At 42.1% G+C, this 15,843-nt stretch overlaps 1 protein-coding gene across 8 annotated transcripts in view; it reads left to right on the top strand.

Moving 5' to 3' along the window:
• Positions 1-1,819: 1,819 nt before the first annotated feature.
• The window catches only part of LOC128526506 (nucleosome-remodeling factor subunit BPTF-like), a 42,072-nt gene continuing 28,048 nt past the window's right edge, over positions 1,820-15,843 (top strand). For 6 of the 8 annotated variants that reach the window (XR_008360811.1, XR_008360809.1, XR_008360810.1 and 3 more), the window contains exons 1-12: positions 1,820-2,618; positions 6,934-7,407; positions 7,788-8,136; positions 8,928-9,148; positions 11,471-11,659; positions 11,991-12,128; positions 12,591-12,728; positions 12,907-13,073; positions 13,225-13,586; positions 13,812-13,943; positions 15,456-15,585; positions 15,707-15,842. Coding sequence is in view for 5 of the 8 variants with exons in the window: in XM_053498419.1 (XP_053354394.1) it covers positions 2,087-2,618; positions 6,934-7,407; positions 7,788-8,136; positions 8,928-9,148; positions 11,471-11,659; positions 11,991-12,128; positions 12,591-12,728; positions 12,907-13,073; positions 13,225-13,586; positions 13,812-13,943; positions 15,456-15,585; positions 15,707-15,842 (2,968 nt within the window). In the remaining 3 variants the exon portion in view is untranslated. The remainder of the gene's footprint in view (positions 2,619-6,933; positions 7,408-7,787; positions 8,137-8,927; positions 9,149-11,470; positions 11,660-11,990; positions 12,129-12,590; positions 12,729-12,906; positions 13,074-13,224; positions 13,587-13,811; positions 13,944-15,455; positions 15,586-15,706; position 15,843) is intronic. The other 2 variants (XM_053498416.1, XM_053498418.1) reach the window with 2 other exon arrangements.

The raw sequence follows: 15,843 nt of genomic DNA, 5'->3' as shown, positions 1-15,843 counted from the left end.
CCAAAATAATTTCTCCAAAAAATAGCAGTCTGTTTTGCACTTGGAAATGCCAGTTAGCCTACCCTGTATGTTTTTTAACTGTGGGAGTAAACCCATCAAGCACAGGGAGAACGTGGAAACTCCCCAAACACATTACTGAAGAGGGGACTCCAGCCCTTAGCCCTGGAGGGGCAATGCCACATAGCTAATATATAAACAGTCCAATTCGAGTCTATTCTTAGAAACACTCAAAGCAGGAATTAAAGCCTTGACCCTGGAGGTAAGAGGCCACAATGCTTACCAATTTGCCACCACCCAGGAATCAAGATGTCCAGTCCAGGGCTTGATCTCGACAAATTGTGCTGTTATGAGACAATAATAAATGACATGCAAAGGCCCCGCTGGAGAATCTGGGCCCCTTGAAAACATAAAGGTAAGATGCCTGAATTACTAAATACCAGACAATTTTGGCCCGCTATAACTCAGGTTTCATTGGAATGGTCCTCCCTCATGGCATTCCTGCCAATAGGGTGGCATGATCCTGCCCAAAGTGAAAAGAGTTACCCTTACAAGCTAAATTTAATTGTTTTCCTATAACAAGAAGTGTTGTATTCCTCTAATACCACAGCTAGCATTCAGAAGCCAAGTAGCTGTTATACTGTTTATTTTTAACTTTTAGTCACGTAGATGACACTGACTACCATTACATTTGCCGAGGAACCCCTGTGACATGCCACAGTATGACATGATGATGATGCTTCCCACTGTTACATTCAGTGGGGACCCCTGTGACACGCATCTACATTGACCCCTGTGATTGATCTACTTGCGCAAAGACACAAACGCCAGCCACCGTCTGAACAGAATTTCTGTTTGAGTGGGCACACAAACTAGCCCTTATGATGTCTGTAGAAAGTCTTTTGAACTTAAGATTTCCTAAGTAATTAGTCCTGAAGTTATATTAAAAGACTGAAGAAAATAAAAATTAGGCTTTCTTTTTTGTACCACATAGGGTAACAGAATATATTTTTTATGAAACTCTATTCTTTCAGGTTGCTATAAGATTTTATTGCCCAAAATGGCAGAATGCTTTAAACAGTCATCTGATCATTGATTGTTATGAAAAAGGAATTTCATACAACGTAAACTATATGGCCAAAAGTATTGTATGTTGACCCGTCACGTTTATCAAAAAGCTTGAAGCACATGAATGTCTTAGAAAGACTGTGTATGACGAATGTAGTTTTAACACTTCTCTCCCCTGGTATAAAGAGGTGAGTTGAGTTGAGTCACAAAGTGAGTTTCATGAAGACATGGTGGACCTCATAGCTAGTTTGGGATATTCTCAGTAAGATACAACATTGCTGTGTTAATTATTTATTTATTTAAATGTTACCTAATCCACATAGTTCACACATAGTGTTTGTAGTTATATAATTGTTAAAACCGTAGATAAGTCACATTTCTACTTCAGCACTGTCCATGTGCGGCATGTCAATAAACCAAACCTGCGACTACTACTATGGGGTCAATAATTTTGTGATGTCACGTGACGCCGCAGAAAGTTCATTGTGGACGGAGACACGTGACCTGGCATAACTACGTCTAATGTTATCTTTCCACCTGCATTAAGACAAATCCCGCCTCGTATATTATGATTGGTTTATATTCCCAACCCCTTCGCTGACTGGACAGGGTTACCTACAAACCAATCGACTGCGCGGGAGCCAGGATGGTTCTAACCAATCAGAGTGTAGGAGGCGGGAATCGTACGAACACGGGTGCAGAACGAAATACCGCCCGAGCTGGAGAAGGCCTGCTGCTGTTTTCAGTAGGGAAAGAGGCGAAGAAAAATGGCGGCTGTGTGCGACCCGGAGCGGGACACCGGCCATTCCGCTCGAGCTTTCTCCTGTTAATCGAGTCCGCTGCTTTTGTCGGACTTTATGAAACAAGTTTATGGGACAGTGGACTCGGAGTTTATTGAAAACTGCGTGCTTTTGTGAGCTTTGTTTTCTGGATGACTCGTGGCGCGAAAGAAGGTTGTAAATAAAGAGAAAAACAATAATAAAATAGTGTAAAATATCCTAGTGCAAAAAAATAATAATAAATGAGGGTAAGAAGAGGCAGGCCGGCTGGCCGGGGGGTAGTGCCGGAGGAGGCAGCTCCATCTCCAGTGGCGGTGCGAGGCGGCCGGGGCAGAGGCAGGGGCAGAGGTAGGGGATTGTGGACGCTGAACTGTGATGTGGATGAAAACTACACACCAGCGAAAAGGGGGCGACGGAGAGGAAGCTCGTTACCGAGGGGCAGAGGAGGCAGAGGCAGCAGGGGTAAGAGAGGAGGAGGAGGTGGTGGTGGTGGTGGCAGAGGAGGAAGGCGAAGAACACTGAACAAACTAATCTACGGCGACCGCGAGAGCAGCATCGAGGAGGAAGAGGACTCGGTGAGTTTACAGTCCGAGGAGCACGAGAAGAGCCTGCGCCGCTTGGAGGATGATGCGGATTATGAAGAAGATGAAAGTGAGGAAGAGCCTTTAGGTGATGATGATGATGGCTCCGATTATGTGGAGGAACTTCCGGACGAGGACGACGCGAGTTACGGCAGCCTGCGGAGCCGGAGCAGCACCTGCGGGGACACACCGGGTAACCGCGCGAGCCCTCACTACACTAAGTATTTCTTCTTAACGTTAGCTTATAAGCTAATGTTTTGGCTCAGCACGTTGTTCAACGGCTTAGTGCGCATGCGCCGATTCAGGTGGCTCCTCAATACCAATTAAAAGGCCCATCAGTGCTGTTGTTATTGTTTTTTTTTTTTTTTTTCCCTAATTTTCGGTTTGGACATAAAGTTTAAAGCTTTGTTCAAAATGGAGGCCAAGATGTGGAGCATCAGTGTCGTCTGCCTCTTACAATAGCGTATTCTTTACGTGATTGTCTGCCCTGAAATTATTTAACGGTTTTCATACATGTCTCAGAAGTCGACAGATGACGTCACGTGTTATTTCGTATCGTTACTGTTTCGTCATGATCATTTGCATATCAAAACTTTTTGACATGTTCAGGTATCTGTTAGACCGCTTCCTGAAGGCAAATCCAAGTGAAATGAATCCTTTTTGTTTGCGCTTTAGCTAGGTTTATCTTGCTGCACATAATTAAATACATATATATGCTGAGAAGTGTGAAGGATCTGCACGAAATGACAGGTTTTAAACCAGATGTCCTTCCTGATACAACCCTTCATTTGATCTGGTCTTGAGCCTGGCACCATATCTATTGGCTGGGAATTGAACCCAGTTTTTCTGCATGGTTGGCGAGTAACCTACCACTGAGCCACCACTGCCCCATCGGTCAGATATGTGATGATGTAAAAAAGGAAAACAAACACTTTTGGCCAGTATTTTGAGAAACACTTATTTGAGATGATGGGGAAAAAATATAGTCACATATTGCACTTCTTCCATGTGGCAATTCATGAATCACCACACTGACTACTAAATCAATTTTTCAATTTTTCAATTTTTCAAATTGATTTATATATTTTTGCATTTGATGAGGTAACATTTCATTTCCTCCATAATCCTAAACTCTAAACTACTCCACAACACACCGCATTTTTTAATTGGAACAGTAGCAAGAGCTATCTTAAGGAGGTTGTCCTGGACCACAGATTTGGTCTTAATCCGAGTGTGATCGGTGTGTTGTCATTTGCAAAAATAAACGGCACTGAAGAGTAAACTGCAAAGCGATTCGGTTCATGTCAATTGATCATTGCATATGTAAAAGCATTGTAAAATAGTTTCTTGATTGGTTCTAATAGAAAGAGCTCTTTGGTCACAGCGAGGATCTATTTACATAATTACAAAAAAGGCAGAGATGTGTGTGGGGGTGAGGTTTGGTTACATATCACGATTATTTTGTCTGGCAATTTGTGTATCATACAAATATTTTTGTATACGTTTTCATTTGAGGTGATAAAATGTTTCAGTGCCTCTGTAATCCTGCAGGTGATGCAATCTAAAACGATTCATAGTATCCGGTGTTAGAGCAAGTTTGTTTAGAATTATAACAGAATCTGAAATCGTGATACTTAAAAAATTGCAATACAAATCGTATCAGGTATTGTGATAATATTGTATCAGATGCACCCTGGTTATTGTATTGGGTGATCCCAGCATTTTGAGAGAAAAAAATCTCTAACACCTGCTAAATACCTAAATAAAATGTAAGTGTAGCTAAAGCCTAGTTCACAGTCCAGCATCCTTATTTTCTCAATCCGCTAACGATCTCAGTTTATCTATTTTTAAGCTTATCTGATTGTCCCTCTGTGACTAGCTGTGAGTATATCGCTGAAAAACATCCAGCAGGAGCTCAAGAGGAAATCCTATTCATCTTCGCCACAGGTTTATTATCTATCTGTGTGGGAGGGTGAAGACACAATATAATCTGTGTAATATTGCTTTTATAAGAAGTTAATTGCCATGCCATGCCTTAATGGGTGTTAGAAACAGCCAAAATAAACACAAACATGATTCCTGTTGATGAACAGTTCAACAATAACTAGGACATAAAATGTAGTTATTTGCATGAGAAAGATAGATAGATAGATTTGGGGATCAGCTGTGCTTAGGCAAGAAACTCGCCAGGTGAAAGATTGCATTGTGCGTTGTCTGCATTTAAATACACCCCTATTATGGCAAAGAAGCAGTTTAAGTTGTATAGTGCGAAATGGACGGTGAATCTTGGATATTGAGACTGTAGCAAACATGATTATGAGCAAAGAACTGCACTGCACTAGTGGGACTAACTCATGATACTTCTCTTATATTACTTTTACATTTAGGCTAGAAGAACGTTTAAAATGGAGGAATGATTGTTAAGGACAGTGCTTAGCACTGATTGGTTGTTGGGATCAGTGGTGAGCAGGGATCGTTGGGATTCATTCTGCTTAATGATTGGTTGGTAGAAAAGCGTGGTGGTCAGTGATTGATTGTTGAGCTCAGTCATGAGCATTGATTGGTTGGGATAAGTAGTGATTGGTTATTGAGAAGAGTATTGAGTGGTGATTGGTTGTTGGGAAACAGTGGTGAACAGTACTTGGTTGTTGGGAACAGTGGTGATTGGTTATTGCGAAAAGTGGTGAGGAGAGTGACGATCAGTTATTGTTGGGAACATTGCTAAGCGGTGATTGGTTGTTAAAATCAGTACTGAGCAGGGACTGGTAGTTGAAAATAGTGGTGCGCCAGGAATGGTTATTTGGGTCAGTGTCAAACCTAAGAGCAGTTGCAGAGATGTGTGTTCTCAATTAGCAGTACTGTGAATGTGAGGCAGTTAGCTAACTTGGTCTTTAAAAAAGTCCATCACTGTCTTTTAATCAATGACTACTGACAGTAAATTTGTCAGAAAAAAAAAATCTCTGGTTAAATGTCCATATCAAGTAATTAAAAGGTGGATAGTGTTGAATAGTTAACGTATTTAATAAAACTTCTATTAAAAGTATAAGTAAAAATATGCCATAATCCCAGAGTCAGACAATTCCAAAAAACATGGGTAGTTAAGACCAGGACAGATTGGCATAGCTCCCAACTCCATACTGTATTTATTACTTTTCTGGACAAAACCTGATTCCAGGTTTCCTGCATCGCTCCATACATCACTTCTGAACAAAGACTTTCTGAGCTACACCTCTTAAAAGTGTTTACACTGGTATGAACCCCTGACCGAGCCCAGTAATATGCATTGGTCTTGTTTCTTAAAGCGATAGTCCATATACAATTGAAGGTTTTTCCCCTTTACACCTCTCACTTATTTGGACAATGCACTCGAGGGATTGTGTGTTGTGGGAACCTGCAGCCATGTTGTTACACACACTTAAAATGGGATCAGGTTATTCCTAATCGAGTGCTGCACTCGGTCTGACTTTTTCTTTGCACAGAGCTGCTTGTAGTTGCTACAGCAGCATGAAGAGAATGTGCCAGCCAGTAGGTTTTGATACAGATCTGTGAAAGTTCCCTAGAGGAGGTAAGTTGGTGACTTCATTTCCCACACGACTCTGTTGTTAACTTCAGCTCTAAGGCCCCCTTCGCTTCCACTGAGCCGGATTTGCTTCCGAATCTACACCGATGCAAATTTGTTACCACCTCAAGAGAGCTCGGTACAGGATGGTAACGGCAGCGTCGTTAATGTCGGGAGGAAATTTGGAGCATGGTCATTTCGACTAGCACCTCTCGACATTAATGCCTCGGTAACACCTTGGTAATGACTCTTAAGCGCCGTTATCGACTCATTATCAATTTTAAGTGCATTTATAGTGCGTTTTTATCGCCTCTTTACCTGTTTGGCAGCATTTGGCAGCCAAAAAAAAAAAAACTTGTATTAAATGTTGATGAAGGTAATGACCAAATGAACAAACTCAGCTCTTGAGCTGTCTAAGCTTACCCTTTCATGTTGAATAATTTGGCGTCTTCTTGCTTGCATTTAATAATGCTGAGGAACTGTTTTGATGGCGCTGACTAATGATGCGAGTCCTCATTTGAAAAGGAAGTGGACCGAAGTATCGGACTGCTTCTGTATCGTGTTACTGAGCCAAGTGTTAACTTGTGAGTGGCAGGACTGCAGCCGTGCCTCGTGCGAGACTAATTAAAGCTGTGGAGAGGAAGTGAGGAAAAGGTTGGTCTTTGTGAAATAGTGTGAGGTTAGCAGTCAGCATGAATGTAATCATTTTGGATAATTGGCTATTGATGTTATAAATGTGATTATAGATTGACTGGCTGTTTTTATATTGTTGATTTATGTAGATTGTAGATATTGTTAATTTTCTGTTGTCTATCTATTTCTAACACTTGGTCTTTGTATTTACACAATTCCTCATCAAGTATTTTTTTTCTTTTATTTCGCAATTTTATACATATTATATATACAAATTATACATAAGATAATTTCTGTTCCTATTCCGTTCCTTTAGGCCGCAAGAGAACTCGCGTGCATCGTCCACGTCCCCCTGTCTTCGTGGAGGAGAATGTCCCACCTCTGGAGCTCCCCAAGTCATCTGACGATGTCCTGGTCACAGCGACGCACCTCCTTACTGCATCCTCCATCTATGAGGTACTGCGTAACTTCAGCACGGTGCTGCGTCTCTCTCCGTTCCGCTTCGAGGACTTCTGTGCGGCATTGTCAGGACAGGAACAGTGCACGCTGCTAGCTGAGACGCACATAGCGCTGATGAAGGCCATCCTGCGCGAGGAGGACACTTCTAACACGAGTTTCGGCCCCGCAGATCTAAAGGACAGCGTAAATTCAACACTCTACTTCATGGATGGGATGACGTGGCCCGAGGTGGTGCGGGCGTACTGCGAGAGTGACCCCGAGTACCAGCACACTCTGAGCGTCCTTTACCAAGACGACTTCCCGTACGAGCCTCTTGAGAGCAAGCTGAAAGGTTGGTTTGGATCACCGGAGATGGATTTAATCAAGAGATGATGTATATTTTGCATCGATAGTATGGCATGTTTTCTTATTGCTGATTGGAAGAGACATCAGTCACTCAAGACATACAAGAAATATTTGAATGTCTGTGAGGCTGCAGCACTTCCTGTGTATTTTGAGTGGCAGATGTCTCATCTAATCAGCGGTAATAAATTATTTTTTTTGCACTTCTCGGTCACTGTAATTATGTTATGCATTTGTTTAGTAACAACTGCATCACATGCTTACCCTTTCCACCTTTTACATCAGTATGTATTCTTAAAGCTGCTGTTATGTCTTAAGAAACATATGTCTGTTTACAAATGGGGTTTTTTTCATATCTCCTCCGTGCAGTCTTGCAGTTCCTGGTGGATCAGTTCTTGGCGACAAATGTGGCGCGGGAGGAGCTGATGTCAGAGGGCGTGGTCACATACGATGATCACTGCCGCATGTGTCATCACCTTGGCGACCTGCTATGCTGCGAGACCTGCTCGGCTGTCTATCACCTGGAGTGCGTGAAACCGCCGTTGCTCCAGGTACCTGAGGAAGAGTGGCAGTGTGAGGTGTGTGTTGCTCACCAGGTGCCGGGTGTGGGTGACAGCATCCCAGTCAGCCAGAAGACCCGTCCCTATATCAGACACGAGCCAATCGGATTTGACCGTCACAGGAGGAAATACTGGTTCTTGAACCGAAGAATCATAGTGTGAGTGTGAAGCTTGGAAATAGAACATCTAGAAATTTATTCTTTATGCGTATTGCAGTTTGTGTAGTGAAGCTCACAGCAGGATTATTTATAAGTGAAGTGTACTTGCAGCAATCAATTCAAATTTGTAATTGGTCTATAAAAAGTTTGGACACACCAGTCAAAATTTTGTACAAAATTTTGGATTTATTTTATACATTCTAGAATAATACTGGTTGTAATTATTATATTAGTTAGTTTTTTTTTTTTAACTATGAAATATCACATATGGCATTAGGTACAACAACAACAATAAGTTATTTTAAACCATGAGGGTCAGCTGTTCTGGAATATTTCTTGCAACAACAGTATTGTCAAGTGCATTTGCAAAACTCATCAAGCACCAGGTTGAAACTGGCTCTCATAAAGGACATCCCAGCCTCAAAAATCACCAACTAACAAACTGCACCCTAGATTAGTGTCGTTATGAAGGCTTTATAGAGCAGCAACATCTCAATATCAACTGTTCAAATGAGATTGTTGCATATTTTGAATGCCTTCGGTGTTGTTTTACGGTGTAGAAAGACACGTGAAGAACTTTTATTCTATAATGTGACAGGGACACAAGTCTTTCTAGAATTCGGGGAAGATTTCACTGGGATCATCTCTCACAATGTAATAAGTAATAAATTGCATGGGTTAGAATATTGGTAATGAATCTGTTGATTATTTAAAATACTACACTGCTATTTACAGACTTATTCATAGTAAAGAAATTATTGTAAAATTGTTCGTTTGGTGCCCTTATTCAGCGAGGAGGACGGCGAGCATGAGAACAAGACCATCTGGTATTACAGTACCAAGGTGCAGCTGGCAGGGCTGTTAGAAGTGCTGGATAAGTCGCACTGGGAGAAACAGCTGTGTGCCACACTGGAGGAGCTACGAGACGAGATCCACTCACACATGGACACAACAGAGGAGCTCACTAACAAAGCCAGAGGCAACAACAAGTCTTACCTGTCTGTAGTTAATGGTAAGTATCAGCTCTAGGTCATGCATGTGGTTAGTTAACTGTGATCGAACCAGTGCATTTTTCTCTCTTGGTGCAATGACACTCACTTGTGGATAAAACAAGGGATCAGAAAGCATCTAAGCCAGGTTGCAAATCTGGTTACAAGTGATCTCTGAGATACTTTTTATTTGGAAATTGTCAGGAAGCAGACAAAGCATGGTGTTTAGATTTACAAGACTGAACCTTGACATTGTAGAAGTTTTGTAGAAAAATGATGATTATTGATTTGAAAGAATTAATATTATTGACTAGGGTCTGTTTAATTATTTGCAGTATGAAAACAAATAAAACCAAGTAGCAGATAATGCAAAACTGCCCTAAGTTTACATGATAAAGTGGTATAGCCAATGAGTCATGTACATGTGACAGAGAATCGAATCATATAAATCTTATCTTATTTTGCCATTTAATCTCAGAAAAATATTAAATATGGAGTATTTTTAACCTGTCGCTTGAGCCGAAATTGATCCATCCATCGATCACCACTAAAAGGTCTATTTTCATTCTTGAATGAATTTTCTGGATTAGTATATGTTCCATAGTGTTAGAAATTTTCAAACTTATTGGTGTTTAACATTGCTGTTCTTAAAATCACAAGAACGCTGTTTCTCTCAAGACTGTTTGTTTTGCCGCACTATGAGGTAAAGCAGCGGATGTGGGATAGTTGATTTTGAGCTGAATTTGCCAGATGTGCCAGGATTTGTGGCCCCGCCTTTCATGCTCTGGTTGAAGCGTTGGCCATGGTGCTGAATGCACTCCTTGGTTTCACTTTTTCTCCATTTTCTCTGGTGATATTAATCATCCCCCCCAAGGGGAGAGTGCATCAACCTTTTTGTACTGTGCCACAGATTGATGTTAGAGAGGGTAAGGGTGTTCCTCACTGTTGAAATCTTGGGACATCACGGTTCCCAGACCTGTTCCGGACACATCGGTGTGCACCAGATTGTCCTGTCAGGCTTGGAGACCACCATGATGGGGCTTGACCAGGAGCTGGTATATAGCAGGCCTCCGGGGCTCAATAGAGTCGCTGACGCACGATCACACACAGGGGAGTAATTTCATGATGGATGAGCTGTGTAAACCCTGATTCGATGGAAAACACGTCCCTGAATTTGTTGTTTAGCTCATTAAGCTTGTGATGATGTGCGGGAATGAGCTCCTCTTCACGTTGGACTAGGTCTCTACCTCACAGTGCGTTGGATACAGCGGCGAGAGCTGAGAGAGCAGCCAACGTTTTAATAAATCTTCTAAGAAATTTTATGATATAGCTTTGTGCATTTCGGGTTCTTACAGTTCACTGGCTCAATCACTTTTTGATGGTTTAGGGTCCCTTTCAGCTGCCCAAGACCTTGCAGTTGACTCTAGTAAGCAACAGCAGCACGCAATCTCTAGGTTTAAACTTCCGGAGCTGTTCGATCATGGTCACGCTGCTGTTTCACTTGGGCTTGCTCCATGTTTTCCCTTATTGGGAGGATGTGGTTGACTTATCTCTGTATCTCCTGGACGTAGTCTACTACAGATCAGAAGGATGAGGGCTGCACTTAACAGGTCTCATTCGTAACATCTATCAGTCCCCTGATAGCTCATTTAAACAACAGTTCAAATGAGCTGACCCTGAGCCCAGTGGAGGCTTGTGGTGTTTCTCACACTGCAAACAGGACATAGGGAAGTAGATGAAATATTAACCGATGTGGTTTTTATTAATTTTTTGATCATACCATGTGTTGCACTGCATTGGTCATTCTAAGTACACAAGGTATCACATTTCACTATAAAGGTATTGGCTGGATTCTAAGTTTCTTAGTTAGCTGACTCTGTTTTCTGTTAGCATGACTCGCAGAAGGAACTGAAATTTGGTAATAATTTAGCCGTCTGCCTGCTGTCTGTAAATAGGCTCCTAATATAAAAAAGGGAAAACATTGATTTATAACATAAAGATATTATGAATATTTGTCATTATTTTGCTGTATGTCTTTTACATTTATCTTTAGATCATCCGTTCAAATGAGAAACAAAATGCAGTTATTTTCAGCATGTTATTTTCAATGTGGGTACGATCTTATCTCTGTTCTTAGAAAGTCTTTTCAGATCTTTATCAGCTGTCACAGAAGCATAAAAAACATCCAGAACAGACGCCAAGTGTGTCGAGTTGCACGCCTCAACTCTGCGTTGATTTCAATTCCGGTTAACTGAATTAATTGAGGATGTACCGGCTTTTTGACTGTGTACTGGGTTAAACCAGATCAGTTCCTCTCTCTCATGCACTCTCTCTGTTTCTCTCAGAGGAGATCCTGGAGCGTGTGAGAGCCAAGCAGGAGCAGGAAATGGAGCAGGTGAAGAAGAAAGCTGCAGAGGAAGTGCAGAAATCCAAAAGGGAGGAATCGCAGGAGGATCCGTTCTCCGTGGATTCCGAGGTCTCTGAAGACACATCACTAAAGGCCCAACAAGACACTGAGGAGGAAAACTGTGCAGGTAGTAATAAGTGCATTTTAATTCTCCTAAACCTTTTCTTTTTAAGTTGCCATTTAAAAATGTGTTTATTGACACAAACAATTGTTTTGCGATTAAAGATGAATTGTAACCTAACACCCATGATTCTCATAACACAAATCACGAAGAAATTTCAGATAAAAAGAGAGAAAAGATTATTAGAAAATGTCAAATATATTGATTGATGGAGAAAGTTGGAATTTTTTTTCTTTCTGAAATGGCTCATAAATTTGCCCTCCTGCTTTGGAGTGGCTTAGAATTTGTTCAGAATTTCATAAGAAACTGCTCGACACATCAATGTGTTCCTGTGTAGCTGAGGCGTCCTGTGATTCAGTGTCCACGGGGGCTTCTCCGTCCCCTGTCCCCCAGCTCCCCGTGTCTTCTGATGGGCCAGTCGAGCCCAGTGAGTCCCAGAAAGGAAGCGGTCCGGAGGAGCCGCCCGAGACGGCAGGTAGACCGCTGGAAAGACGCGCTCTAACTGCTTGTGCTCTTTTATTGTGCTTGGGTTATCCTCTTGGTCTTCTGCATCTTTTCATGTATTGACACGCTCTCATGCTTTAAATTATTTGCTTGTCGTTTTCAGCAGTCTTTTGCTTATCGCTTTCTGCAAAACTGCAAGCATGATTCAGGGCAATTTGTCATGCGTTTAAGTTTAAACTATAGCAGAAAGAGTATATGTGCGTCTCCTTTTTTTTTTTTGGTTTAAGAGTGAAAGAATAACCTTTGTTATTTGTCACATAATGTTAATAATAGGGCTTTAAATATCTGTGTAGCTGTGATTTCCTCTTTCTATCTCTCTCACTCCCTGCCTCTCTCCTGCTCTTTTTTTTTTGGTCCTCTGTTTTATTCTTGCTTATTAATACTTTTGTGGGAGCAGTACAACAGCAATCTTTTAAAATCTTTTCTTCTGCAGATGCATCCTCAAATTCAGGTGCCAACGTTGAGGAAGCGCCCCTGTCCCCACAAACCACTGATGAGAATAGTAGGGGCAGAGGAGAAGACAACCTGGATGCTGCAGAGAAAGCTTGCATCTTCATTAAGGATGAGAAGAGTAAGAAAGCGCATTGCTTAAATGTAGTAACAATCACTCTAGCACAAACTGCAAACAAGCATTGATCTGAGTATGTTTAATAAAATTGCTAAATTGTAACATCGGTCGTCACTCCTTCTGGACTTGTAGGAGTGTGGTTTATTTTACACTCATTGTTCCGTCTATGTGTGTGCTTTAGGTGAAGGGAAGGAGAAAGGCAACATGGAGACGCCCATAGGAATGCGCGCAGCCACACGCATGGTGACACGCCTGCGCAACCCAGACAGCAAACTGAGTCAGCAGAAAAGCCAGCAGGTGGCAGCATCGCTCCAAGAGTCTTATCGACTGTTCAAGGATGGAAGAGATGTGAGCATTTGTGGTTGTTGCAATTATGTGTTAGTCAGTTGTTCTTTGTAAATGGAGTTAACCGTGATACTTGAAAGCTCTAAAACTGAACCAAATGGTTCCGGTAGGTTTGCAGAATATACTTTACTTCTACATTTTATCTTTTCTTCAGGTACTAATGGCAACCCAGCAAGCAGAAGTGGCCCGTCTCAGCATGCGCAACACCAAAGACCCGGTCATGAAGGGGTCCTCGAGCACCTATTTCCGCCTGGGTCAGGAAGGCAAGTATCGTGTCTACCAGAACCAGTATAGCACCAATACTCTGGCTCTCAACAAGCACCAGCACCGCGAGGATCACGACAAACGCAGACATCTCTCGCACAAGTTCTGCCTGACGCCGGCTGGAGACTTCAAGTGGAACGGCTCGATTTATGGCTCTAGGGTGCTCACCACCTGCACACTCAGGCTCACTATTATCCAGCTGGAGAACAACATCCCAGCACCATTTCTGCACCCCAACTGGGATTCCCATAGGTACCTCATCCAGTTACAGTGATGTAGAAAGCAAGGCCAGTAATATCACAGTTTGGAGTAATGTAAATATTGCAAAAGTATGTGCGCTCACTGTATAAAAGTATCCCTAATTTGTCATCTTTGCATTATATCGCTTTCTGTAGCAATGAATTGAGTGAGGTTAAAATGATTTGCTGTTTGGTTCCCTGTTTCAGGAGATTGCTGTGTGTGTGTCTGTTCTCTCAGGGCAAACTGGAGCAAGGCCGTGCAGATATGCAGCAAGGCGCAGGAGTTCGCTTTGGCCTTAGCTATCCTTGAGTGTGCCATCAAACCAGTGGCCATGCTGCCTATTTGGAAGGACTCACTGGGACATACACGGTAACGCACACACTCCTGGTGCTTCCATGCACTACGGACTCCAGAAACGTAAAATGTTTTTAAATTGTTTTAAAATCAAATTCACCTTTTGATGTACTGTATTGGAAAGCAAGTGCACTAGATTATAGATTCGCACACAAACCGTTATACACGCATTTTTACAGTACATCAGTTCAACAAACATCAGAAGAGCAATCCCCGCTTATTTGTCTGGGTCCGCTCAGAATCAAACGATCGTGCCGGGTACATAAAACACACATGCACATCAATTATATACAGATGCACATCAATTGTGTTATATACAATTATAGCTCACAACAAAATGATGGCAACACACAAACGTTTGGCTACTATTTTAAAACCTGTAAAACAAATATCACTCAAAAGTAAGTGAAAAAGAGACACAAACGTAGGAGGAAAAATTGTTGTGGTTGCACTGTTGGTTTATTTTGCAAAGCAACAAAACTTCCTCTGTGTGCAACATGTGGCCCTTAAAATCAAACTGTGGCTTTAAATTATGATGCAAGCAGTGATATCATATTTGGAACACGTTGCATTTAGAAGCTCGTGCAGACAAACTAAAACAACCTTAGCTTAACAAAGAATATTCAAATTGCATGTGAGATGGTAGATCATTCAAACACAAGTGTGACAAGATCCACCTCAGTGTTTTTAGAGTCTCTAGAAAAGTGCTTAATCGGGAGCGGGAACTAAGAAGTCCTGGACCTGTAGCTCAGATGTTTAGATGAAGAGTTAGCAAATAGCAGTTTTTTTTTCTCTGATTTAACTTGGGGTATTGTTTGGTTGTAGATTAGCTAGTTTAATATTTAAATCTAAAGAGGTCCCATTCAAGGTGTGTACTGTAAATGAATGAATGATTATGGTGTAGCCCGTTTAGTGCTATAATTACTGAATTATTATTATTATTCCATGCCAACAGCATTTAATCAGAGTTCATGCCCAGTCAAAGACTTTATGTGGTAGATGAAAGCAAAAGGACCCTACAAAAAGTCTAGCTGTTCGCGATTGACTTTTTCTGTGGACTCGTTAGGTGTTTCCAGTGTGTTTGGGTTTCTCTTATTTGCTTTCTGCGGCTGCTTGAAATCAAACGAAGCAGAAAGCTGTTTAATCACATTTCTCCAGAAATCTTCCTCAGAGTCGTTCGTGCCGCACGCGATTCACGTACGGATGTTTGCCAAGCATCAAAGGGGCAGAAAACCAATATTTAAACAGAGTGCTTGTTCCCGAGCACAGCCCACTTAAAGCCATGCTCAGAGCACACACGTTTCCGGCCCTAATCCATTGGCCCCTGGGTTAACGGCTCCACGAGCCCGCATGTTTTTCTCCGCAGACCCACCATGAGCTCTTTAAAGTAGTGTTGGAACTGGCCGTGTTCCAGAGCAAACCCAGGAGTCACTCTAGTGGCTCTTTCATCAAACTGTGAGGGTGTGTGTTTGTGAGAAAAAGTGGGTTGGTGGGCTGAGTTCATTCGAGTGTGTGTGTGGGGTTTAGGCTGCACCGTGTGACATCCCTCGAGCGGGAGGAGAAGGAGAAGGTGAGGAAGAGGGAAAAGAAGCAGGAGGAAGAGGAGACCATGCAGCAGGCCACTTGGGTCAAATACACCTTCCGTGTTAAACATCAGGTGAAAAGATTTGTTCAGACTCATTCACAAAACATGATTAACAAGGCAGGGAACAAAATAAACACCAAGTAGAATAAAGTTGTGATAGGGCAATTTTGTTGTATGTCTGTTCGGTGTGAAGGTTTGGAAACAGAAAGGAGAGGAGTACAGGGTGACTGGTTACGGAGGCTGGTGCTGGATCAGTAAGACTCGCGTCCATCGATTTGTTCCACGACTTCCCGGGAACACTAACGCAAACTACCGGGAACAGATAGAAGG

The sequence above is a fragment of the Clarias gariepinus genome, chromosome 6 (genome assembly GCF_024256425.1).
Source record: "Clarias gariepinus isolate MV-2021 ecotype Netherlands chromosome 6, CGAR_prim_01v2, whole genome shotgun sequence".
Classification (NCBI taxonomy): Eukaryota; Metazoa; Chordata; class Actinopteri; order Siluriformes; family Clariidae; genus Clarias; species Clarias gariepinus.
This window is presented reverse-complemented; position numbering and strand designations above follow the sequence as displayed.